We start from the raw sequence: 26,502 nt of genomic DNA, 5'->3' as shown, positions 1-26,502 counted from the left end.
GTATCACGCATGGAACTGTGAAACTTGGCAGCATTCGGGGAATGGCGCTGATTGGGCACAGAAATAGAGAGATCATGTCATGAGCACATTCTCGCATTGCCTATTCCATAGAATAAACTGGTTCATGTGAGGCACTCACCCAATCGTGGTTATACTTTGCATTATGAAACGTGCACTCACATTCACAAAGTAAAAGGCAAAACTATAAATAGGACAATGAAAATCACAAAAGGAGGGCGGTGAGCTTCCCGACTGTTGCTGGCAATCACTGGAATGCCCTCCCGCCAGAACTAAGAGCACAGAACTCCTACTGGACCTTCCGTAAGGCCTTGAAAACCTGGCTCTTGCCTAAACAGACTTCCTCCTACATATGCCATAAAAGCTATGATAAATGTTAATGTCATTAACTTGCATTGTTGTTTTTTTCTTCATGTACATATCACTCTGCTTTAAGTTATTATGCCTCATGTAACTGCTCTCGTAACATCGCCCTGGTGCCTCAGGGTTTGGGTGCTTTACAAATCAGAAAATAAATAAACAAATAAAACCAGGCCTGGATAAGCTGCTCACACCGAATGTAGTATATTGAGAGTCTTGCAGGCCAGGGCGCTTCTAAATGAGGGGTCACCCTGTGTGGTTGTTGTTCCTTAAGGGCCTGGCTTTGCAGAATTACTTTCTGCTCCCCTGTGTTTTGGGGCACTCTTTTATGTGAGAGAAGGGTACATGCTGCGCTCTGACATTCCACTGCATAAATAGTTTCAGAACATGTAAGTTCTCAATCTTGCGGCAATAGCTCTTGCTTGGTGCCGGCGCTGAGCTCAGGGGCTTAGCCGACTAAACTACGCTTTCGCTTGGCGCGGTTACAAGTCATTTGGTCGAAAATAAATGGTCAACAGGATAAATGGTCGACGCAATTTGGTCGAAAGACAAATGGTCGAATTTTTTGTATTTTCACATTTTTTTTTTGGGGGGGTCCCCCCCAACCCCCTTTTTTTTCCTAAACGAAAACCTGAAAAATAAATATATAAATAAAAAAAAAATTCGACCATTTGTCTGTCGACCAAATGACTGGACACCGCTTGGCGCTTGTTCTTACGCTTACTTAAAGCAACGGCCTCGGCTACTGCCTATACATGTAAGCTCATACATGCCTGTAACCCCTACCTCTCTAACAGCTGTATCATACTAGCGAGAGCATTCATCTTATCAAAACTTGATTACTGCAACACACTCTATGCAGGTGCAAATAAACAAGTATTGAACACACTACAAACTCTACAAAAGAATGCTCTCAGAACAGCCTTGAGCATCCCAAGGGGAGCTCATATATCCAGAACTAGAAGGAACCACAAATGGCTTTTCATTAAGGATAGGATGTATAACTAATTAGTTTCCATTACGTACAAATGCATTAATAATGCTGCCCCACACTATTTGAAAGATAAAATCACCAGGAAAACCTCAACTAGACCAATGAGGTCAGTCAACTCCTTCTGCATCTCAGTTCCACGATTCAACCTGAATAGAGCAGGTGGCAATAGCTTCCCTGTTCAAGCAGACCTAGCTTGGAATGCTCTCCCCCTGCAGCTACACACCGACCAGACCTTCCTAAGCCTTAGGTCTAACACCAAAAAATGGCTATCCATGAATGACAATACCTACCCGATCGTCTAGAGTATCTGAATCCATCCACCTGGTCTGCCTTTTAAAAATGCACTTATCCTCTGTATTATGTAACTCCCCTACCGTATTTGCCTTACTGCAATTGTCAAATTGCCTTTGCGCACTTGTCTTTGCCCTATTGTCATTTGCGTCTGCATGCTCATTTATTATGTACTCTTGTGGTGTTGCACATACTATTCTGTATGCTACTACTGTGTTTCTAAGCTGTCTTGTAATGTGCCCAGATACCCCAGGGTGTGGTGCGCTTTATAAATAAATAAATAAAACAAAGTGTCCTGTGGCCTTGCCTGATAAGGGCATTCAGTCCTGTTCTTCCCTTTGAATTCTGCGACTTGATGTTTTTTTTCTTTCCCATTTGAAATTTAGGAAAACTACAAGTCCCAGAATTCTAAGCCAAACCAGAGTTAGATGGCCTTCTCAACCATAGCCATCGGAAACTTGACAACTATTCTCACTACCTATACAGTGGTCTTGAAACTGTGGGGGCTGACCATCCTAGCAGGGAGGAGAAGGGGTCAAGGAGATGTCCAAATAGGGCGAGAAAGTCTTACAAATGAAAGGATATACAGATCGCTCACATTTCTGGTGTCCATGCATGAGAAGGCCACCCAATACGGTTTTACTTGGAATTCTGGGTCCCGTATATTTTCTACATTTCGAATTGGAATAAAAGAATTACATGTCCCTGAATCCAAAGAGGTAAAACAGCAGAGATGGAAGTGTAAGTTCAATCATTGGCACACCATACCACTAGTTTGCTTGCTTTTTACAGAGCGTACCTTTAGTTCAGAGGCTCAAGAAACACAATGTCTCTTTCTCTTGAGTCAAATATAGAATCGGCTCAGGTCGGACATTCAAGCCCTGCCAGTTTCCCCAAGTCACAGCTGGGCAGCCACATACACAGCGTCCCTAAGGTGCTCAGGATGCAAACACATTTCTTTTATCTGTGGCAGAGCCTTCCACATGCATGATGGAACATTTCCAACTCAAAGAGCTCGCAAAGCACCAGTTACCTGGCAAATCCGTGCAAGTTAAAGTGAGCAACACAAAGCGCCCATGTAAAGAGGTGTTTATAACCATGATGTCTACATCTTGACATGCAAACAAATAAAGTTATCACTAATCAAATGTTTTCAACATCATGAATAACAATGAGCTGGAAGTTTGTGACAAAGAATCTGCAGATCGATCTGAGTTTATCACATGTCTTAAATCGATTAAAGCACGGCAGGGTTACCAAGGTTTTTGAGGTTGGCATTATCTTGCATTCTGGGACTTATAGTTTACCATTTAGGATGTGAAAATGATATTCTTTTGGCTTAACATGATGTTATAAGGATTTACATGGTGCGTGGCCATTTTGAACATTCACTTCCATTACCGCAATGAAAGCCTATGTTTTCCTGGACTCAGTAACCAAACGTGAATCCTCCAACGGTTGTGAGGTCACATAATGATGTCAGATGAGCTAACTGTGGAGGATAGTTGTATTGTCCGCTGAAGGACGAGCCAAAAAGGGAGTCAGAGCTTTGCAGGTGCAGTGATAAGGGTGCTGGCAACAAAGGCGAGGGAGAGAAGCTGGGTTTTTCCACTTCTAGCTGGATTTTTCCACTCTTTCCTCCCAATGCTTGCTATCTACCCTTCGGCTGGGGCAGACTGGTAATCATGAAGGGGCGGGATTTCCCCATAAAGGGAAGAGGTATTCCTCATGGAAGACAGAGAGAATTGGACCCCGGGTCATGCAGTCTTTCTGAGAGAGAGGACGCTCCGCTCCAGACTCCGTTAGCACGAGCAATCTCTCTTCCTACCTGCTCTGGGACTAAGCAGTGTTGTGGTGGCCGAGATGAAGGTGTCTTCTGCAACCATATTAACGGTGATGCTCTTTTTCTATGTTTATGTATAATCGACTATATGTTATGTTTTAGTGGTATGTGTATTGGGAGTGAATAAATGAACTGTAACTAGCCATTTATTATTCTCTATTGGTCTAAGTGTAATTCATTGCCTCCCTGAGTCCAAGAACTTTTTGGGTCAGTATAATAGGGTGTGGGAGTCTAAGGCCCCGGGGCATGGCCAAAAAAGCAAAACAGTAAGTAAACTCTATAATACATTACCTCCACGTCCCTCTTCCTCGTCCCAGTACTCACCAATGAAGCCCCGGCTGCCCTACATGAACTCGCCCCCTCCACATAACACACCAGTTAATTTTCTCCCGTCTCTGACAGGAACTGGTTATTCCCGGAGCAGGGCTCTGGGGAATGTCGTTGCTGAGTCTTCTGTGGTGGCTTTCTCCTGCAGGCAGCAGGATGTACCCGGTAAGATGCATGCTCCAGGCTCCCTGCGGGGCTTGGGGCCCAGTTGAGCTGTTCTACCCGACGGGGGCCTCCTGCGAGGCTTGGGGTCCTCCTGCTGGTTGATTCCTTTGATGTGCCAACTCAGCTGCCTTTTTCACGGTTTTTCCGGTCGCCATGTTTTGTACCTCCCAGCCCCTGCCTCTTCCGGTGGATGCCTGGGTGCGGGCAGGGTTTTCCTCTCCTAGATTCAGGCTGCAGGAGTCGTTGGTCTGACTGTGGGTGGGCCCTTCTCTTCTTCTTTGTGGATTGCCACCTCTCTGTGTTTCTGCTTCCTTTGGCTGCCTTCTGCTTTAATTTTCAGTGTTTTCTGTTCTGTGTGGGTCAGTATGGGCAAGCGTTCTGAAAAGAGGAGACATGTGGACTCTCCTGCTGGTTGCAGGAGTCCTGACCGAAGGCATGCCAAGGAAAAAGCACAGAAAGCAGTGGCTAGGTGGCTAAGGTTTCCTTGTCACAGCAGGAGATCAAAGTCCTTATGACGCAGGCCATTAATTAGCATGAGGGCTTTAGGGGCAGGCGCAGGCATAGGACCAGCCCCTCCTCTTTGTCTTCTTCTTCCTCCTCAGACTCCACTGTCTCTGCCCGTTCTTCAATGGTGTCTGACTCTGATGTTGAGGCCGAAGGAAAATATCTCTCCCGTGATGAGGTTGAGACTGTGATTTCCCAGGTTTGGGACTCCGTGGGTTTCTCTGTCCCGGTGGAAGGGGATTGCTTCTCTGACCCTAAGATAAGACAATATAATCACACCCCGAAGCTGAGGCTCCCCGCGATCTCTGATATTAAAACTAAGGTGCTCCGTGAGTGGAAGGACCTGGAGCACGTCTCCAAGCTGTGCTTCACGGCACGTCTCTATCCTCTGGAAGGTGCTGAGGATTTTGTCCCAGACGCAGTGGTGGTGGATTACATCCTGTCCAGTTTGGTGGCCCGTTCCTCCATGGCTGCTGAGGACACTGGGCTTTGGGAGCCGGTGGACCGTAAATCTAATGCCGCTCTGAAGAAGGCTCTTGTGGGTTCTCATCTGACACTGCGGGACAATGTTTATGGTTCTTATACGGCTGAGAGGTTTCTGGAGGGATTCCGGCTTCTCCGTAAGGCTATGGAAGATGAATCAGACTGCACTCTTGTGCTTGATGATATGCAGCGCCAGATCCAACTCCTTTCTGATCTTTTGTATGATGGCGTCAGGAGTACCGCCATGGCCATGGGTGCTTGCATTTCTGCTCGTCTGCTTCATCTGCTGGACTGTAAATCCGACAACTCCCAGAAGGCTGCTGCTCCTCGGCTTCCGTTTCTGGGCCATAAGCTTTTTGGGGACTCTCTGGAGGACAGATTTCACAGGTGTCCTGGGCAACAAGCACGATGACAGGTTGTGGCATAAGTGTGTTCCTCCGATTTGACCGAGTTCGGGAGCTGCACCTCGGAGCCGTGAACCTAGGGGTGGGCATGGCCCATTTCATCGTTCCGGGGACTTCCGTCACAGTTCTGGGGGTCCTAAGCCAGTGGACGGCCATCAGAAGTCCTGACAATCACTCTGGGCTTTTGGGGGGCTGGTTCCTGCAATATTTTCCCATGTGGGAGCAGTGGTCTTCCGATGCTTTGGTCCTGCAGATTGTCCGGGAAGGTTACCAGATGGACTTTGTCTCCTCCTCAACAGCTCTGGATCATGACTACGCTGCCCCGAGACCCTGCCAAGAAAGCAGCCATGACCTCGGCTGCTGCCGAGCTTCTGTCCAAGGGGGCCACAGTGATTGTGCCCTGGCTCCAGTGGGGTCTGGGGTTCTACTATCGGGTGTTCTCTGTCCTAAAACCTTGGGGGAAGTTTTGTCTAATTCTGGATTTGGAGCTGTCGAATGCCTTCATCAAGGGTGTTCGGTTTCGGGTGGAGTCTTTGCAGAAGATTATTCCTCTGGTCAAACAGGGGGACTGGATGGTCTCCTTGGATCTGCAGGATGCCTATTATCATGTGCCCATTCACCCGTCGCATCAGCAGTTCCTCAGCTTCTCTGTAGGGGGGTCATTTACAGTTCCAGGTCCTTCCTTTTGGGTTAAAATCGTGCCACAAGTGTTTACGAAGGGGATGGCTCCATTGGTGTCTCATTTGCATCTGCAGGGGATCCAGCTGTTCCCATACTTGATAGACTGGTTGATCAAGGCGGATCTCCGCTGCACTGTTCAATGTCACCTTCTTCTTGTCTGTCAGTCGCTCCTCCATTGGGGTTTCCTGATCAACTGGGGGAAGTCTCAGTTGGCCCCTTCCCAGGACCTGGTGTTCGCAGGGACGCGTTTGTGCACCAGGAGTGGGAAAGTTCTTTTGCCCAGAGCCAGGGCTCTCCGGCTTCGGTCACTCCTTAGCAAGGCCCTTCGCTGTTCCTGGGCTTCGGCTCGGGAGCTCCTGGTGACTTTTAGGTTTCTCCTTGTTTCCTCGAATTGAAGGGAGTTGGCAGCCATTCATCTGGCTCTCCTGTGGTTTGCTCCCCTTTTGCGGGGTCCTGGCTGTGTTGGTTCGGACCGACAATTCCTCTGCCACGGACTATGTCAACAATCAAGGGGGTTTGGGGTCCATGGCCTTGAATTATCTGGCAGGTCACATCAGGGTTTGGGCCGAACAGCAATTACTTTCCCTGGGGGCAGTACACATTCGGGGGGTGGAGAACGTGGTTACCGATCATCTCGTCGGGTGTTCCTGTTCTGCCGCAGTTGGTGTTGTCCAATCAAGATTTTGTGGGAGTTTGTCTTGGAACCCCAGTGCTGGATTTGTTTACTTCCCCCTCCTCGGCCAAGGTTCCCAGTTTTTGCTTTTGGTTCCCGTCGGTAGGCCGGGGGTGGATGCCTTGAATCTCAGGGTCTCCTGTATGCTTTCCCTCCTGTTGCTCTCATTTCCTGGATGGTTCGGAAGATCCACCAGTGTTCTTCTCTGGTGATCTTGGTGGTTCCCTTTTGCCCTTGCAGGGGTGGTTTCCGTTGCTCAAGGATCTCCGGGTGCGGGAGGTCTGGAGGATTCCCAGTTGGCCTTGCCTTCTACGGGGGGCTCTGGGATCAGGGTTGCCTGTGATCTGCTGGTCAGCTTGGCTCCTGAGAGGGCAAGGTTGACGACTTTGGGTTTCTCTGCTTCGGTGGTGGAGACCATTCTGCATTCCAGGCGGCCTAGTACATTGAAAGCATATGGTAGGCATTGGGGCCATTTTCTCAGTTGGTGTGCTGTGGCCGGGATTCCCCCCCCCCACCGCCAAGGTTGTGGTGTCCCGGTGTGTTGCAGTTTTTGCAGAACGGCTTCAATAAAAGGTTGACCTTGAAGACCCTGTTGGGGGGTTACGGTGTTCCTCTGTTGGATTTCGGTCTGGTGGGCCGGTCCCTTAGGATCCTGTTGTCTTCTAGGCCTCTGGTGTGTTTGGGTTCCCCTTCTTGAGATCTGCCCCTGGTTTTGCATTTTCTTCATTTGGGTCCCTTTGAACCAATTGGCCTTGTGGATCTTAAACACCCTATGCTCAAGACAGCCTTCCTGGTTGCCATCACTTCTGCGCGTCGGCTGAGGGAGATTGGGGCTCTCGTATGCCTCCCTCCTTTTCTTGGGGTCTTGCCTGACTGTTTAGCATTGAGATGTGATCCCCGGTTCTTGCCTAAAGTTGCATCTAAGTTTCATCTGACTTAGGAAGTGGTCCTCCCAGCCTCCTTTCCTGGCCCTCTGTCCCCAGAGGAGGAGTCTTGGCACTTCCTTGATGTACGTCATGCAGTCCTGGAGTACCTGGCCGGAACGGAAACAGTTCGGGGTTCCGACTGTCTTTTGGTGACTTTTAGTGCGGCTTGGGTGGGGAGGAAGGCTTCTGTTGTTTCCATTAGACACTGGATCAAGTTCATGATTTCTCATGGCGTATTTGGCCTCTGGTCTTTCTGTCCCTTTGGGTGTACAGGGTCATTCTACCAGGGGTATGTCTGCTTCCTGCGCGGATGCGCAGGGTGTTCTTTTACATGAGATTTGCAGGGCCGCCACCTGCGCGGCCCCTAAAACCTTTATTACAGGACCCTAAAACCTTTATTACACATTACAGGCTTAATCTGGACAGTTCTAGGGATGGTTCCTTTGGTGTGGGGGTGCTGTCTGTGGCTCGGCTGTGATGTTCTATTGTTCAATTGCTCATTAAACTTGGTGTTTCTGCATTGATCCTGGGTGTCCTCTTTCTTTCTGCTTTCTTTTGAGCCAGACCCCTTGGTTTGGTTGGGTATGCCTCATTGGTGAGTACTGAGATGAGGAAGAGGGACGTGGAGGTAATGCTCAGATTACTAACTGGTGATCTTCATTACTCCAAATCCTACTCTTCCTCATCACAGTGCTATCGACCCTCTGTACCCTCCCGTGGTGTGGAAGGATGGAAGGGCCCGGTGTCTGTGCAGGCTTGTTATGTATTGGTGTATTGGGGGTAAGTGGGAGGTTACACGTCCGGGGGAAAACGTTCTTGCATGGGAGGCAGTGCCTCATTGTTGAGTAATGTGACGAGGAAGAGTAAGATTATGAGTAATGAAGATTAACTGTAAGTAATCTGAGCAATTTTAATGTAGATCTTGAAATACAACAATTTAAGCCAAAATGTGTGATCCTGGTCCCCCCCTCCAGTCGACACCCATACCACTCCCCTCCTTCCCCTCTCCCTGCCATCTGTCCAATCATCTCACTCCCTCCTTTTTGGATGCAGCCAGAGTACCACTAGTTCCTTTTTTCCACTTCCACCTCTGTAAAAGAGTACAGGGTGACCTTTTCACATATGGCCTCGGGGAAACTTGATAGCTCTGGATATAGGAGTTCCTGTTACGTGCTACTTACTACATGACTGCATGACTGACTGCACTAGAAGTTATAGCTTGCTTGCCTGAACCAATATTTTAAAAACCTACCTTATCAAAGCGAGGCAGGTGCCAGAGGGGGGTCGGCTCTGTTGGAGGCTCAAACTTCCTTAGCAAGGCGCTGCGAGTCTCGTAGATCTTCCCAAGACGTAGCTGGGTAGGAAAGCAGAGCGTCAGTCGGGTAAAACTGGTGAGCAAGGGTGGCCCCATCCGAGTGAGAGGCGGAGTGGGGGAGAGACAGAGAATGACAGAGAAAGGGAGAGGGGAGAAAGAGGAGGGAGACAGAGAGAAAGTGAACGCAGGGAGAGAAGGGAGCGAGAGGGGGAGAGAAAGAAAGAGAGGGGAAAAGATGAGGAGACAGAGGAAGAGAACAGAAAAAGAGAGAGAGGCTGGAGTATGAAAGAAGGGGGGAGAGAGGAGAGATAAAAAGAGGAGAGGGGATGAGAGAGGAGGCGAGGGGACAGAAAGAGAAAGAAAAAAATCGATAAGGGAGAGAGTCGCTGGAAGAGAAAAAAGAGTGGGGGGCAGTGAGGGAATGGGGGTGACAATTGTGAGAGAGAGAATGAAGTACATACAAATGAAAGCAAGAAAGCGTAACAAAGAGGGGAGAAGAGAGATGTGTGGGATGAGAAAAAGAAACAGAGAAAGGACAAAGAGGAACAGAGTAAGAAATAAGGAGACTGGAAAAGTGAGGCAGGGGGGCAAAGATTCTAAGATGACATTATAGGGAAATACCAGGAGGCTGAAAAGTGAGCACTCTGCAAATGTGACCAGAAGGTCAAGATGGCACAACGAGACCACAATAGCACAAATTAACATTCTATTAGGCATCACACAGAGACTGCAACATCTGGTTTGATGAAGAAACCACAGCCACACAAAAATCTCTAGCAAGCCAATTAGCAACAATGAAACTACATCAACTAGCCAAAGGAGCAACTCATACGGCAGGACATACACTAGACGCAATGTTTGCCAACAAAGAACTCATGTCCACTGCGCCACCAATTCAGATCCTGTGGAGCGACCACCTCATCATTCCCTTTGTAATCACACTGGCCACTCCAATAACCAAGCAACAGGACAAGCCACTGATCATCATGAAAAGAAACTGGAGAACCATCAAAAACTCCAACTTAACTGAACTACTGGAACTCAGCAAACCACAAGCAACAACTATGGACATAGCTGATCTGGACAAAAGAATAGATCTACTTCACAACTGGATCACAACAACAATTGACAAGATAGCCAAAGAAAAACCTTTTACCCCATCACGCAAAAGAACAACGGCAAAATGGTTTACCCCACTACTAAGCGCATGAAAAGGAAAATCTGAAAACTTGAACTAGAATGGAGAATCAAAAACGACTGCGAAAAGAAATTCAAATTTCAACAACATACCTGCTCATACAAAAAGAAAATACAAAAAGCAAAAAGGAAATACTATGACAACAGAATCTTTAAAGCACCAAACACCCAAAAAGAACTCTTTAAAATCATAAACAAAATTTAAAAAAAACACCTGGCTGCAACAACACTCCAATACCATAGAAGAAACTATGAAATGACCTCACAGACCATTAGAAAAACAAGGTTGCTCGGATCCAGCAGCGACATCCATTTGCAACAAAACCAAACAACAAAAGAAAATTCAGAGGATCCTCTTTCTCTCACCTCGCCCCAAAAACCTGGAACGAGCTACCAAAGAACATAAGTAACACAAGAGATCCCCTCCTATTCAGAAAACTCCTCAAATCCTGGTTCTTCACCACATAACTAGAAAGAATGCCTATGGGGGCACATACACAGCTGAAACAATGCTGAGAGGAAACTGATCCTCTTTATCCCCCTAAGCTATCACTCACCAACTAAGTTATCACTCATCAACAGAAGTTAGAGAAGACCAATCTACGGCATAGCAACTTACTAATTGAAAGATAGATAAGTTAGAATCATACCAAAGAACGATCACGCAGAGATCGGGATAAAAGGTTAAGCGTGATATGTCAATAACAACTTGGCCTACAAAGTAAACACAGGCAGCAATGGATCACTGACAGGAAATAGATAGGAAGGGAGCGGGTGATTGTAAAAATACAGCACCAATACCAGAGTGGTTGACAATGCCAGCCCCAACCTGGTACACTAAGTTCAAAAATAACACAGCTGGGAACTTGCCACGCCATCACTCCTACCAATTAGACGGACAGGAAAGAAAAAGAGCAAGAATATGCCTACTCCATAGGACAACCGGACACATAGAACAAGAATTATAAGGACTAAGAGACATATAACTCACTAACCCAAAGCTCAAATCTCTGCATACTTAACTCACACAACCATCTTCTTGCTCAGCAAACCGCACGCACTTCACCACACTGCAACAACAAACAAACAACACATAAATCGCACCACCAGCGCACGAGGACTTGCATCGATCCGATATTCACACCCAGGCTCAGCGCACGGTGAAAACCAAACTGAAGCTGCCAACAGCACACCACCTTTCTAACTTTCCTACACCCTCTCCACCTGCCGAACCCACCCCCGCTTTCTTGTATGCAGATCCGGGTGAGCGCCTGGGGACCAATTCCGTTAGTGACGATGCGCAGTACAAATACCTTTAGCATTAACATCACCGTGAGATAATGCACCTCCAGCTAAAGGCTTGGAACACTTACCTGGCGGGGACAATGTCACGCTGCAAATTACCCAAAGCATTGCTAAATGCGAAATCAAACAGCCTAATCACGTGTGCGTGCGAAGAGACGCAGAAAGCGCAATAATGAGACTGGGACAGAGAGGGGGGAAAGTGTGAGAAATGACCACACGTGGGTCGTAAATGTGCGTTTAGGGGACATGTCACACCCTGCATCATTGACCACAGGAACTTCAGCCAGACCCCGAATGTCCCCTCGCTGAGGTGCTGCTGCAGTATGGCCACACACCTAGAATACCAATATGGAACGTGCCAGGGGCAAAACAGCTAGGGCAGTTTCCATGGTGACTGGGGTACATGCAAAGGGTGGGTCAGATGGAAACCCCTGTGACCTCCGCTTGAGCTCGCTCTTATCTCATTCATGGACGTCATTTAAGGGTCTCCCTTGCTAACCCTGGGGTCTTCCTTGCTACCCCTACAAAATATTTTAAAAATGTTTTCTTTTATTTTTACATTGAGGCTCCTGGACTGTGGCCAGCAGCATGTGGTTCTTTGTTCCCGGAGTGGCTGGTTTTCTGATAGCTATAGTAGCGAGATAGCTCAGTGGGTTGGGCGCTCACTGCTGCAATGTGTGTGTGAGCTGCAGGTTGCAGGTTCGACTCCCGGCAAGGTCAACACAGCCTTTCATCCTGCTGAGGTTGATAAATGAGTACCAACACGGGTTGGGTGATATTGTATGTATATGTGTTCTATATGAAGTGCTTAAGGGTAAGTGCTATATAATAACACATCATTACCATTTGGCCATGGACGTCTGCTTGCATTCACAGTGATTTGGTAATATGGGCCTATATGCACTGATATTAACGATACATATGGTGATCCATTCTTCTCAAGGGCTGAAAGGTCGTGTTCCATCGCTTCCCGTGATGTCACTTCGGGGTGGGGTCAAATGACATCACTTCCTGTGACATCATCAGAGGTCAAGGGACCTGTGATGTCACTTCCGCTACCCCTGGCATTTTGGTGAAATGACGCCCCTAATCGCATTCCCTGGATGCTCCACTGAAGCCTGTACAAAGTCTCCCATCTTACATCCACAAAACAGGAAGACGCCCCTTCCCAAGGTCAAGGCTCCCTCGCTACGGTTCTTCTCCGAGCACTCGCAGACACTCTGACAGGGCGGGAGCGCGCATGCCACGCCGCGGCGACAGGCTAGATAACCGTGAGAGATCCGCCTGCATTGCGTGCCTGGGCACTGCACCCGCGGGTCGGTATTCAGGGGGACACCTTGCCATTCCCATGTGTAATCGTCAATCATTGGGGCGCTCCATTGCGCAATTGAGGTGCATTCCTCAGTTGATTCCCCCGGGAGGGGTCGCAATTCGCCAATCCTGGGGAAAGCCTAGGTGCTCCCCCTCCGCTAAGGAGGGGATTTGGCACAGGACCAAAGCATAGAAACATAACACAACCAGCACTTCCCAATTGCAATCTCGAATGGGGTTTCTCCTTCTCCCATGCAGTATGTCGTTGTCTTTGTTTTGCTCTTTGGAAGCACTCTCTGATGAAAAGAACTTTGCAAATGAAATTTTAAAAACTTCCAACCACACCCTGCACGTTGTCGTTGAGGTGCTGCGCGAGTGGGTTGCCGTGACGCCGGCTTCAAAAAGCCTAACCACCCTCCCCTTTATCTCGCAGAATAAAGGGGGTACTGTCTGAGGACTGGGGGAGCCAGTAAGGTAGCTGTCTGCAACCTTTGGCTCTTCTGGTGTTTCAGACTACAACTCCCACCAGCCATAGCAAGTACAGTCAGCGGCTTTGGATTATGGGAGTTGTAGTCCAAAACATTGGAGGCCCCTGCGGGTGGCTGTTTCCAGGGAACTCGTGAAAGTGAATCACCAGGTCAAGGGGACGTTGGTCGGTTGAGGCGGTTCCATGAGTGATGCTGCTGCGGTTTCTAAAGGATGTGCCCCTGGCACTGGCTTCCTATGTGCAGACTGCTTTCTGAATAGGGACTTTATATGGTCAGATGATTAACCCCTTAAGTGTTCCAGGTGCATATTTGTGTCCTGAATTACATAGGAAATCATTGTAAGCTCCACCCACTGCCGCACTTCAGTGGTGTGTCACTGTCGCTGTAATTTACACTAGGATGTCATAGCCACAGGAGTGACACAAGTGGGCCTGGCTCCTTAACGTCTGAGGCTTCGGTCTACATAGGCTGAGACCTTAATGGCAATGGAACTCAATGTTCTTCCAGGAATGTCACTGTCCCTTTATAGCGCACATCGGGGCAGAACTTGAAATGTTCAAGTTAGACCCATTGAAGTGGTGTCCCGATAAGAAACCTTATTGGTGTGAGTGGCTCCCGAAGGAAACCATCAGCAACGATGTGTTTTTTCAAAACGGCACCTCCTCCTGCTGTGACGCAAAAGCAAAGGATTATGGGATTCATACTCAACTGCTGCGATGTGGTGGCAGGAGATTAGTTTTAGAACAATGTAAAAAGATGGCAAAGCTAGAGAATGCCTTGGTAGAGCCAAACCATTGCTGAACCAGGGGGTCTGGGTTTGCATTTCAAGTCACACGTGAGCTGGCATGGCGTGACGAATCAACTTCCGGGGCACTAGTGGTCCAGGGATGAGTATCGGTTTCTAAACCATCAATCAGCCCCACGCCTCTAGTACACCAGAAGGGGTCCAAACAGATTGGAAACACAAGCAAATTATAAACCTCCTTGTCTAATTTTGGTAACGTGGACGGAAAGTCAGGCTTATCTCCGAAAGGTTGTGGATCGTTGGTTAGTTGCAACACAGCAAAAACACAATTATTACCCAATGACAAAAGGGACTGTCCAGTCAAGGTTGTATACAAATATCTACTTTATTATTATCGCAACAGACAGTGCTAGCAACACTAGGACATGCAACCCACCCTGTATAGGCATGCATAGGACAGACAGTTTCAAAGAAGGAAAGGAGATGCACTATTGATACCTACAGGAGGGGGGATGGTATAGTAAATAATCACAACATTTCAAGGACACTTGGCTTCAGCACAAAGGGAGAAATGAGTCTTAAAATGTCTCTAGGTGCCTTCAGAGAAGGACCAGAGGGACAGAACCACAATGTACCTTGGGCCTGTACATGTTCTTGGTTGCACAACGGGTTTGAGTAGTCTTCAGTGCGCGTTGCAGCCTTATGTGAGTTCAAGATGGGAGACAGCTGCAGCTATCAGGTGGCAAATAATTAGGCAAGCGAAGATGGATGGACGGCTGCATGCTGGCCTACATGTCGGCTCGCGGTCAGGACTCATTGTCTCAGGGCTGGTTGGTGGCTCTGAAGCACTGGTCGAAACATCTCATATGGCTTTAAGCAACTGCGGCATAACACCACTCAGTGGTGCAGTCGGTTGCAGCTTGAGGACTCGACTGGCCCAAAAATGTCCTTTAAGGTGGATGTCGGTAGATTATTGTTAGGGAGAATTCTTTGTAAAGGCTAATTTCCCAAACCTAGTGAGTCCCCCAGCAGCTTTGCTGGATTTTTGGGGTTTATTTTTTCTCCTGCTAAGAGTGAGACTCTTTTTCTCTCACTCTTAGACATGATTTGAGGTGTCCCTTTGACTTTGTATGTGGTTTTTGGGCTATGGGGTCCTTTACCCCATAGGGCTTCATGTGTTTTGATATATGGGTTACACAGCACCCTCCGTGCATTAACCCATGGGTGTCGTAGCGACCCCACACCATAGACTCCATACCCTGGGGCTGACTACTATCTCCCAGGGCATGTAAAGTCACCATTGGCTTTACTAGTCTGAAATTGTGAACAGAACCAGTACAAACCATCATATTGTGGACGTACTGGTCGGGGCAATCCGATTGCCCCGGGGTCTGTTGTTCGAGGGGGCACTGTCCAGTTCCCCTCGACCGAGTTTTGGCTGGTGGCAGTGGATACTACTTGTTATATTCGACCGCGAATATATCCCTATGGGATTTTCCCATTGTTCTAGGCTACCACCTTTTAAAATAGGCTTGAACATACCGCCGGTTTATTAAATTAATATAAATTCACCGGTTGGTATTTTTCGCCGAAACTTGGTTCCAAAATGGCGTTTGTGTTCGCTTCTGTGACTCCAACCCAAGTCGAGCCATTTGTTCCACTTTTTGGCGGGCTTCTCCACAGAAGCCTCCAAAAGTGGTGCCACTCTGTCTGGGTACCACAGGGGGTGTGAGAGGGGGTTTAGGCACCCTGGACTGAGTTGCCTCGGATACTCAAGTCGCACTCTTGTGTGATTGGCCCAAGTGGTGAGCTACCCGGCTCACCACTTAGCATGTTTGAGTGACAGCTAGGCTGAATGAATGGGGGTTTTCTGCATAAAAGCAGGGCTTTGGGGACTGGAACTTCAGAAGTTGCCACAGGACCTAAAGAATCCGAGGAGGGAGAAGCTGAGCCGACCTGCAACGACGACACCACCGGTGGAGCCCTGCTGGACCATCTCACCACTTTTCCCGACGACAGAGGAGATCTCCAGCCCGGAGAGTCTTCTTCCTTTGACTCCTTTGACCGTCTTTTCGCCTTCCTGGACCATCTCGTGGCCGCCTTGCCCGTGCCAAGCACCCCGGTAACCGGAATACCACGGTTTACCACTACCGCGAAGAAAAGAGTGGTACCTTGTAACTGGGAAACTCCACAGCTGGTTTCTTCCCTGGCAGTGCAACGACCTCCAGCTTTCCTCCACGTCGAGACCTACTCTTCCTGTGGACGAAACACTGACTTGCACCCGCTGCCAGGAACAACTGCCCCCGCTGGAGCGTTCTTCCCATTTTCAGGTACTGTGTCCCGCCTGGCTTCCCTTGCGACAGATCGTTCGGGGTGACAGTAAATCCTCGACTTTCTAACCTGGGTTAGCCTGGGACCTGTTAACTAACTTTTCCTGACTTGATCTCAATCTTTTGCGAACTATCTACAGAAACTCTTTGGGCATAACCCCACTGTGTGATCCTGGACACATTTCGCTTGCTCTCTCTAAGAGTGGGCCTGGCATTTGAACTTCCTTGCTCTCCAGTAGACTTTGCCTAACCTGCCTCACTGTGGTTCTTTGAAAAGTATTGAAATTTGTGTGCTTTCATAACTTTGCCTTTTCCCTCCCTTTTTCCATAACTTATTAGAGTGCCATCTTATGTTAAGCGCTCACCTCTGTCTGAAAATAAGGGGTGTTTCTCATTAAGACTTGTCTAATAAGTAATTAGGGTTGTATATATATAGTAGTGACTGTGTGTTGAATTTACTTACCTCTTTGTGTGATAGTGTAATTTACAAGTGTGTCTTTAAATAAATAATTATATACTTTTACACCAAAGCTCTGGTCAGTGTTTGCTTGTGCTACTGTATCTCTGTACCTATTGTGTATACTCTATATACTGCCTAACTCATCTTGAGAGAAGTCTGACTGCTCAGCCACTGCTACCAGGTAAATCTGGGTGGTACAGACTGCCCCCAAGTGGGTTTACTGCCAACCACCTGTAGTCCTAAATCTTTTGCAGTGGTCCCTAAGGGAACTGCACAGGTTTCTGCCTAACAATTATCGTCGATGCACTTCTCCCAGCTTCTTCACTGGGCATGTGTCATCCTTTAAGGCAGGTGGCCCAACGCTGAGGAGTGTGTTGCAGGAAGCTGCCTTGTCTTTGGTTTCGGGGTTAACTCTCTGGCACTTCCCATCTAGGAGGTTTGCTGCAGGGCACCAGTTCTGGAGCTGCTGGAGGGTCCTCCGGATTAAGTATCTCCCCCTGTTCCCTGGAAGATGTTTAGGGGAGGGATCTTGCTTCCCTCTTGGAGGTCCTGGCCTTTCTTCACTGGCGGAAGATGTAAGGGTCCAATGCAGAGTTTTTCCTTCTACTTCTGGTGAAGCCTTTAGATGATTTGCCAAAACAGGGGCTTGACACTCTTTTAAAGCCGAATGGACCACAGGGATTGGTGTATGCTAAGCCTACCTTAATGAACGCATTCTGTGTCCCCACCAACAATATCTTGTATGTGGGAGTTGATAACCAGAGGTTTTTGCAACAGAAAAGGTAAAGGGGTGAAAACATGTAATGCTAAGTCCCACCCATCTTCCTGTCTGTTGTGGATCAAAGGGTCTCTCTGGGTAATGGATCTCTCTGTGGTTCCTGATTAAAGCGGCAGGTCTGCCTTGAAGCTGCAGCAAAACCAGACCCTTTGGCTCCTGCAAACCACCTTCTCCTACCTGATGAATGGAGTTCCCCTACTGGAGAGGCCTACTGTAAACGTGCAGTCCCAGACATGACAGCTCACTGTCAATGCTACTGAGGGTGGGAGCTAGCTTCTGGTTGACACAGTTCCATATGAAAGTTGATGGGGTTTCCTGTCTCCTTTGTTAACCTCTGCAGCTATGCCCCACGTGGGCCTGTTTGAAGTACATTCTACTTGCATGTTAATCGCTGCCACCAGCTGCAGGGCTGAACAAAACAAAAGAGCAGGGCGGATCCATGGAGCCTTTGTTTGTTAATCATACTGGGCATGGCAAGTGGAAGATTGGCCCTCCCCCTTACTGAGATGACATGGTGTACTCCTGGCTGTCATATCCCAACTAAACATGACAGGGGCGACGGTACCTGTAGGCTGTGTCCACCCAGAGTACACAGTCTATGTGTATGTTGTGCAATGAGCATAGGAAAATATGTGCGGATTAGCCCCACACATTTTCCAGAGGTTGATCTACCATCATTCAATTTCATTTAAAATTTCAGAAACGCTCAGGCGAGAGCACACCCACATAGCAGATGGTCGAATTCCTCACAATGAGCTTTTGCCTTCTGGAAGTGGACCCACTCTTGAAATATCCTTTCAGAAACTGGGTCTATCAGGGCTTTAAAGTCTGAATTTGTTGAACTGAATTCACCACAGAGTCCTAGAAAAGTGGTGTCCCAGAGTCTTGGGCGCATCCTACAGGCTGGAAGGAAATTCCTCCCTCAAATACAGAAACAAAAACCGATGCTTCTACTTCTGGAAGAGAAAAAGGAAACATGCAGGGATGCAGATGGGGGCTAAGAAAGCAGAGACACCGGCGACATGAGCCAGGCCCGCCCTGGAAAGCGGGCTTCTCGCCGGTCGCCTTTCAGAACAGAAGCCGAATTTCTTGCAGTCGAAAGTAATTTCCCAAAATGGCAGCCATAAAATATTGCCCAATTAGACAAAGCGTGCTTCTTGCACTCAAGCTGTAAAGCCGGATGTGTAGCAGCCATTAAGCCCCAGAAAAGGGTCATTATTCCCATATTAACTCGCCTGGTGCCCCAGCCATTAACTAATAAGGACAGGATTGGCCGCCCGTTAAACGCCATTTAAATATCGCAGCTCATCCCCACTCGAGCAATGCGGCTCTAGTGGATGGGGGTGGGGACCAAGCTCACTCAGCCAAGGGAGGATGCCAGTAAGGGAGGGCTAGTGAAAGGAGAGAGCTCTACTATATGTTAAAGGGGACATGAGGTTCTTATACACAAACTATGTTGTACCTATCAATGCTTAACCCTTAATCTTCGAACCAAAAACTCTTACTAGCGACCTTATTAAGAAACGTTTTTGGAAGCATTTTTCTTGCCAGGGTTGTCCACCATTTTGTGAAACGCCTTCATACCTGAAACAGGAAATGATATAAAAGGAGGAGAGGAAGTGCAAAGGAATCCTTGCGCTCTCTTTCATCATACCTGAAACAGGAACTGACATCAAAGGAGGAGAGGAAGTGCAAAGTAATCCCTGCGCTCCCTTTCATCCTAACTGAAACAGGAACTGACATCAAAGGAGGAGAGGAAGTGCAAAGAAATCCTTGCACCCTCTTTCATCAGACCTGAAACAGGAACTGACATCAAAGGAGGAGAGGAAGTGCAAAGGAATCCTTGCGCTCTCTTTCATCATACCTGAAACAGGAACTGACATCAAAGGAGGAGAGGAAGTGCAAAGTAATCCCTGCGCTCCCTTTCATCCTAACTGAAACAGGAACTGACATCAAAGGAGGAGAGGAAGTGCAAAGAAATCCTTGCACTCTCTTTCATCAGACCTGAAACAGGAACTGACATCAAAGGAGGAGAGGAAGTGCAAAGAAATCCCTGCGCTCCCTTTCATCCTAACTGAAACAGGAACTGACATCAAAGGAGGAGAGGAAGTGCAAAGAAATCCTTGCACCCTCTTTCATCATACATGAAACAGGAACTGACATCAAAGGAGGAGAGGAAGTGCAAAGAAATCCTTGCACCCTCTTTCATCATACATGAAACAGGAACTGACATCAAAGGAGGAGAGGAAGTGCAAAGAAATCCTTGCACCCTCTTTCGTCATACTCGAAACAGGAACTGACATCAGAGAAGGAGAGGAAGTGCAAAGCAATCATTGCACTCTCATCATACCTGAAACAGGAACTGACATCAAGGGAGGAGAGGAAGCACAAAGAAATCCTTGCGCCCTCTTTCATCATAGCTGAAACAGGAACTAACATCAAAGGAAGAGAGGAAGTGCAAAGGAATCGTTGCACTCTTTCATCATACCTGAAACAGGAACTGACATCAAAGAAGGAGAGGAAGCGAAAAGTAATCCTTGCACACATCAAAGGGCAAAGTAATCCTTGCACTCTCTTTCATCATACCTGAAACAGGAACTGACATCAAAGGAGGCGAGGAAGTACAAAGTAATCCCTGCACTCTCTTTCATCATACCTAAAACAGTAACTGACATCAGAGGAGGAGAGGAGGGGAAGTGCAAAGTAATCCTTGCACACATCAAAGGAGGAGAGGAAGTGCAAAGTAATCCTTGCACTCTCTTTCATCAGACCTGAAACGGGAACTGACTCCAAAGGAGCAGAGGAAGCCAAAAACGTTGTGCTCTCTTTCATCATACCTGTAACAGGAACTGACATCAAGGGAGGAGAGGGAGCACAAAGTAATCCTTGCCCTCTCTTTCATCATACCTGAAACAGGAACTGACATCAAGGGAGGAGAGGGAGCACAAAGTAATCCTTGCGCTCTCTTTCATCATACCTGAAACAGGAACTGACATCAAAGGAAGAGAGGAAGTGCAAAGGAATCGTTGCACTCTTTCATCATACCTGAAACAGGAACTGACATCAAGGGAGGAGAGGGAGCACAAAGTAATCCTTGCGCTCTCTTTCATCAGCCGGTCAAGTGGCACAGCGAGTAGAGCGCCCGCTTTGACACCCGTGCAGAGCCTGTTAACGCAGGTTCGAATCCCGGCGGGGCCAAACTCAGCCTTTCATCCTTCCGAGGTCGATAAATGAGCACCACACACCGTGGGTAATAATAAGCAGCGCTCAGATACCTGAGGGTTTGTAGCGCTATATAAAAGCCTAATTATTATTATTATTATTATTATTATTATCATACCTGAAACAGGAACTGACATCAAAGGAGGAGAGGAAGTGCAAAGTAATCCTTGCACTCTCTTTCATCATACCTAAAACAGGAACTGACATCAGAGGAGGAGAGAAGGAGGGGAAGTGCAAAGTAATCCTTGCACACATCAAAGGAGGAGAGGAAGTGCAAAGTAATCCTTGCACTCTCTTTCATCAGACCTGAAACGGGAACTGACATCAAGGGAGGAGAGGAAGTGCAAAGTAATCCTTGCACTCTCTTTCATCATACCTGAAACAGGAACTGACATCAAAGGAGGCGAGGAAGTGCAAAGTAATCCCTGCACTCTCTTTCATCATACCTAAAACAGGAACTGACATCAGAGGAGGAGAGAAGGAGGGGAAGTGCAAAGTAATCCTTGCACACATCAAAGGAGGAGAGGAAGTGCAAAGTAATCCTTGCACTCGCTTTCATCATACCTGAAACAGGAACTGACATCAAGGGTGGAGAGGAAGCACAAAGTAATCCTTGCCCTCTCTTTCATCATAGCTGAAACAGGAACTGACATCAAAGGAAGAGAGGAAGTGCAAAGGAATCGTTGCACTCTTTCATCATACCTGAAACAGGAACTGACATCAAAGGAGGAGAGGAAGTGCAAAGAAATCCTTGCGCTCTCTTTCATCATACCTGAAACAGGAACTGACATCAAAGGAAGAGAGGAAGTGCAAAGGAATCGTTGCACTCTTTCATCATACCTGAAACAGAAACTGACATCAAAGAAGGAGAGGAAGTGCAAAGTCATCCTTGACCTCTCTTTCATCATACCTGAAACGGGAACTGACATCACAGGAAGAGAGGAAGTGCAACGTAATCCTTGCACTCTCTTTCGTCACACCTGAAACGGGAACTGACATCAGAGGAGGAGAGGAAGTGCAAAGTAATCCTTGCACTCTCTTTCATCATACCTGAAACAGGAATTGACATCAGGGGAGGAGAGTGAGCACAAAGTAATCCTTGCCCTCTCTTTCATCATACCTGAAACAGGAACTGACATCAAGGGAGGAGTGGAAGCACAAAGTAATCCTTGACCTCTCTTTCATCATACCTGAAACAGGAACTGACATCAAGGGAGGAGAGGGAGCACAAAGTAATCCTTGCCCTCTCTTTCATCATACCTGAAACAGGAACTGACATCAAAGAAGGAGAGGAGGCGAAAAGTAATCCTTGCACACATCAAAGGGCAAAGTAATCCTTGCACTCTCTTTCATCATACCTGAAACGGAACTGACATCAAAGAAGGAGAGGAAGCGAAAAGTAATCCTTGCACACATCAAAGGGCAAAGTAATCCTTGCCCTCTCTTTCATCATACCTGAAACGGGAACTGACATCACAGGAAGAGAGGAAGTGCAAAGTAATCCTTGCACTCTCTTTCATCATACCTAAAACAGTAACTGACATCAGAGGAGGAGAGGAGGGGAAGTGCAAAGTAATCCTTGCACACATCAAAGGAGGAGAGGAAGTGCAAAGTAATCCTTGCACTCTCTTTCATCATACCTAAAACAGGAACTGACATCAGAGGAGGAGAGAAGGAGGGGAAGTGCAAAGTAATCCTTGCACACATCAAAGGAGGAGAGGAAGTGCAAAGTAATCCTTGCACTCTCTTTCATCAGACCTGAAACAGGAACTGACATCAAAGGAGGAGAGGAAGTGCAAAGTAATCCCTGCGCTCCCTTTCATCATACCTGAAACGGAACTGACATCAAAGGAGGAGATGAAGTGCAAAGTCATCCTTGCACTCTCTTTCATCATACCTGAAAAGGAAACTGACATCACAGGAAGAGAGGAAGTGCAAAGTAATCCTTGCACTCTCTTTCATCATACCTGTAACAGGAACTGACATCAAGGGAGGCAATAAGACAGTAACAGTGGTAGTACCATTACAGCTATGAGTAGGATCACTAGGATTGCCTGTGCTACTTCTACAGGCAGTATTAGCACTGTGACTGCTATTACTACTACTGCCTGTGTTGGGACAGGATTACTAGACATGTACACGTGTTAGCGGAAGAGAACAGAATATGCAACATGTGTGTCTACATCTGGGCTGCTCCGATGGCTATCTAGGCTGAACTTCCCCGCCTCCTGTGAAGTCACTTCCTGTTTCAGGGATTGAAGGCAGTTCATAAAATGGAAGCAAAAATGCTCACACGAAACTCAAAAATAACAGATGCAGAGTTTGGGGGTGGGGAATTTGCACAAAGGAAAACATGAGTAATGAGGACGAGTATGTTATTTAAGAAGGCCTGCAATAGCGCCTACGAGGCAGAAAACACAAATGAAAGAAATGGGGCGATGAATTGATATACTTGAGGGAATGTTTATTGACTGGGAATCCCTGTGGGTAGCTTTCCATTCAACACTGTACAGTATCCCCGTTATATTGCAGAATGGGGCAACCCTACATAGCAAATCAGTCTTGACCTCAGCCCAAGAGGGGGAGTGCAGCCAAACTTGCAAGACCACGCACCCATTTAGCATTATCACGCAACCCCTGCAAAGGCACACATGCAGCCATTGGGCACAATTGCGCACCCTCTGCCCAGGCACACATGCAGCCTCCTCTGCACAGGCCCACATACAGCCGGAGATATGCTTTGGCCCTATTGGGCATCATCACGCACCCTCTGCACAGGCACACATGCAGCCATTGGGCATCATCACACACCCTCTGCACAGGCACACATGCAGCCATTGGGCATCATCACACACCCTCTGCACAGGCACACATGCAGCCATTGGGCATCATCACACACCCTCTGCACAGGCACACATGCAGCCATTGGGCATCATCACACACCCTCTGCACAGGCACACATGCAGCCATTGGGCATCATCACACACCCTCTGCACCGGCACACATGCAGCCATTGGGCATCATCACACACCCTCTGCACAGGCACACATGCAGCCATTGGGCATCATCACGCACCCTCTGCCACCTCTGCACAGGCACACATGCAGCCGGAGATATGCTTTGGCCTTATTGGGCATCATCGTGCACACTCTGCACAGGCACACATGCATCCATTGGGCATCATCACGCACCCTCTGCACAGGCACACATGCAGCCATTGGGCATCGTCACGCACCCTCTGCACAGGCACACATGCATCCGGAGATATGCATTGACCTTATTGGGCATCATCACGCACCCTCTGCACAGGCACACATGCAGCCCGAGATGTGCTTTGGCCTTATTGGGCATCATCATGCATCCTCTGCACAGGCACACATGCAGCCATTGGGCATCATCACACACCCTCTGCACAGGCACACATGCAGCCATTGGGCATCATCACGCACCCTCTGCAAGGGCACACATGCAGCCACCTCTGCACAGGCACACATGCAGCTGGAGATATGCTTTGGCCTTATTGGGCATCATCACGCACCCTCTGCACAGGCACACATGCAGCCAGAGATATGCTTTGGCCTTATTGGGCATCATCGCGCACCCTCTGCACAGGCACACATGCAGCCGCCTTTGCAAAGGCACACATGCAGCCAGAGATATGCTTTAGCCTTATTGGGCATCATCACGCACCCTCTGCACAGGCACACATGCAGCCATTGGGCATCGTCACGCACCCTCTGCACAGGCACACATGCAGCCGGAGATATGCTTTGGCCTTATTGGGCATCATCGCGCACCCTCTGCACAGGCACACATGCAGCCGCCTTTGCAAAGGCACACATGCAGCCAGAGATATGCTTTAGCCTTATTGGGCATCATCACGCACCCTCTGCACAGGCACACATGCAGCCATTGGGCATCGTCACGCACCCTCTGCACAGGCACACATGCATCCGGAGATATGCATTGACCTTATTGGGCATCATCACGCACCCTCTGCACAGGCACACATGCAGCCCGAGATGTGCTTTGGCCTTATTGGGCATCATCATGCATCCTCTGCACAGGCACACATGCAGCCATTGGGCATCATCACACACCCTCTGCACAGGCACACATGCAGCCATTGGGCATCATCACGCACCCTCTGCAAGGGCACACATGCAGCCACCTCTGCACAGGCACACATGCAGCTGGAGATATGCTTTGGCCTTATTGGGCATCATCACGCACCCTCTGCACAGGCACACATGCAGCCAGAGATATGCTTTGGCCTTATTGGGCATCATCGCGCACCCTCTGCACAGGCACACATGCAGCCGCCTTTGCAAAGGCACACATGCAGCCAGAGATATGCTTTAGCCTTATTGGGCATCATCACGCACCCTCTGCACAGGCACACATGCAGCCGGATATATGCTTTGGCCTTCTTGGGGGAAGATTCCCCTGGTCCTCTGACAGCACTCAGTGGGGCCTGGGGAGATGTACAGGCATGCTGCTTCCAATTCCACCATTGGGCTTTTAAACCAACACAGGCATTGGCTATGCCCATGCAGAGCCACAGAAATCCTGACTCGATGCTTGGAGGTTGTGGTTTCCCAGCCAGAGTCTCCAGCAGGGCTTGCCTTGCATGGCACTTCAGTCTGCCAGCAGGACACAGAAGAGTCTCTGGTCCCGCCACCGCCGAGTATGGGCTTCACATGCCTGGAGTGAGTGGTACAAGATGGGGGGCTGGGCAGTGTGGGGAGCAGAGCACTCAGCAGGATAATCAGTCTTGCCAAGTAACCAATCCCAAAGCAGAAACAATCGCCAGGCATCTGTGCAAGTCCTAGACAGAAGCCCAACCCAGAGGGAGGGCGCTATGCCCTAAGAATGCCTCGGCAGTTATACAGGGCGGTGGTGCAGAGAGAGGTGAAGATGCAGGAGAAAGTGGGGGTGCACAAGCTGTAGATGCAAGAGAAGGCAGGGTGCAGAGAGAGGTGAAGATGCAAGAGAAGGCGGGGGTGCAGAGAGAGGTGAAGATGCAAGAGAAGGCGGGGGTGCAGAGAGAGAGATGAAGATGCAAGAGAAGACGGGGGAGCAGAGAGAGCTGAAGATGCAAGAGAAGGCGGGGGTGCAGAGAGAGGTGAAGATGCAAAAGAAGGCGGTGGTGCAGAGAGAGGTGAAGATGCAAGAGAAGGCGGGGGTGCAAAGAGAGAGCTGAAGATGCAAGAGACGGTGCAGGTGCAGAGAGGTGAAGATGCAAGAGAAGGCGGGGGTGCAGAGAGAGAGAGGTAAAGATGCAAGTGAAGGCGGGGTGCAGAGGGAGAGCTGAAGACGCAAGAGAAGGTGGGGGTGCAGAGAGAGAGCTGAAGATGCAAGAGAAGGCGGTGGTGCAGAGAGAGGTGAAGATGCAAGAGAAGGCGGGGGTGCAGAGAGAGGTGAAGATGCAAGTGAAGGCGGGGGGTGCAGAGAGAGAGCTGAAGATGCAAGAGAAGATGGGGGGTGCAGAGAGAGAGCTGAAGATGCAAGAGAAGGCAGGGTGCAGAGAGAGCTGAGGATGCAAGAGAAAGTGGGGGTGGAGAGAGAGCTGAAGATGCAAGAGAGGGTGGGGTGCAGAGAGAGCTGAAGATGCAAGAGAAGGTGGGGGTGCAGAGAGAGCTGAAGATGCAAGAGAAGGTGGAGGTGCAGAGAGAGGTGAAG

General features: G+C 48.5%; 1 protein-coding gene across 1 annotated transcript in view; it reads right to left on the bottom strand.

The window, feature by feature from the left end:
- The window catches only part of CFAP77 (cilia and flagella associated protein 77), a 1,107,248-nt gene that overhangs the window by 311,470 nt on the left and 769,276 nt on the right, over window positions 1-26,502 (bottom strand). Inside the window, exon 5 of the mRNA XM_069609309.1 lies at window positions 8,922-9,023. Coding sequence (XP_069465410.1) covers window positions 8,922-9,023 — 102 coding nt within the window. The remainder of the gene's footprint in view (window positions 1-8,921; window positions 9,024-26,502) is intronic.

The sequence above is a fragment of the Ambystoma mexicanum genome, chromosome 8 (genome assembly GCF_040938575.1).
Source record: "Ambystoma mexicanum isolate Mex_15411 chromosome 8, UKY_AmexF1_1, whole genome shotgun sequence".
Taxonomy (NCBI): Eukaryota; Metazoa; Chordata; class Amphibia; order Caudata; family Ambystomatidae; genus Ambystoma; species Ambystoma mexicanum.
Note: the sequence above shows the minus strand (reverse complement) of the source record. Positions and strands in the feature narration are given on the sequence as shown.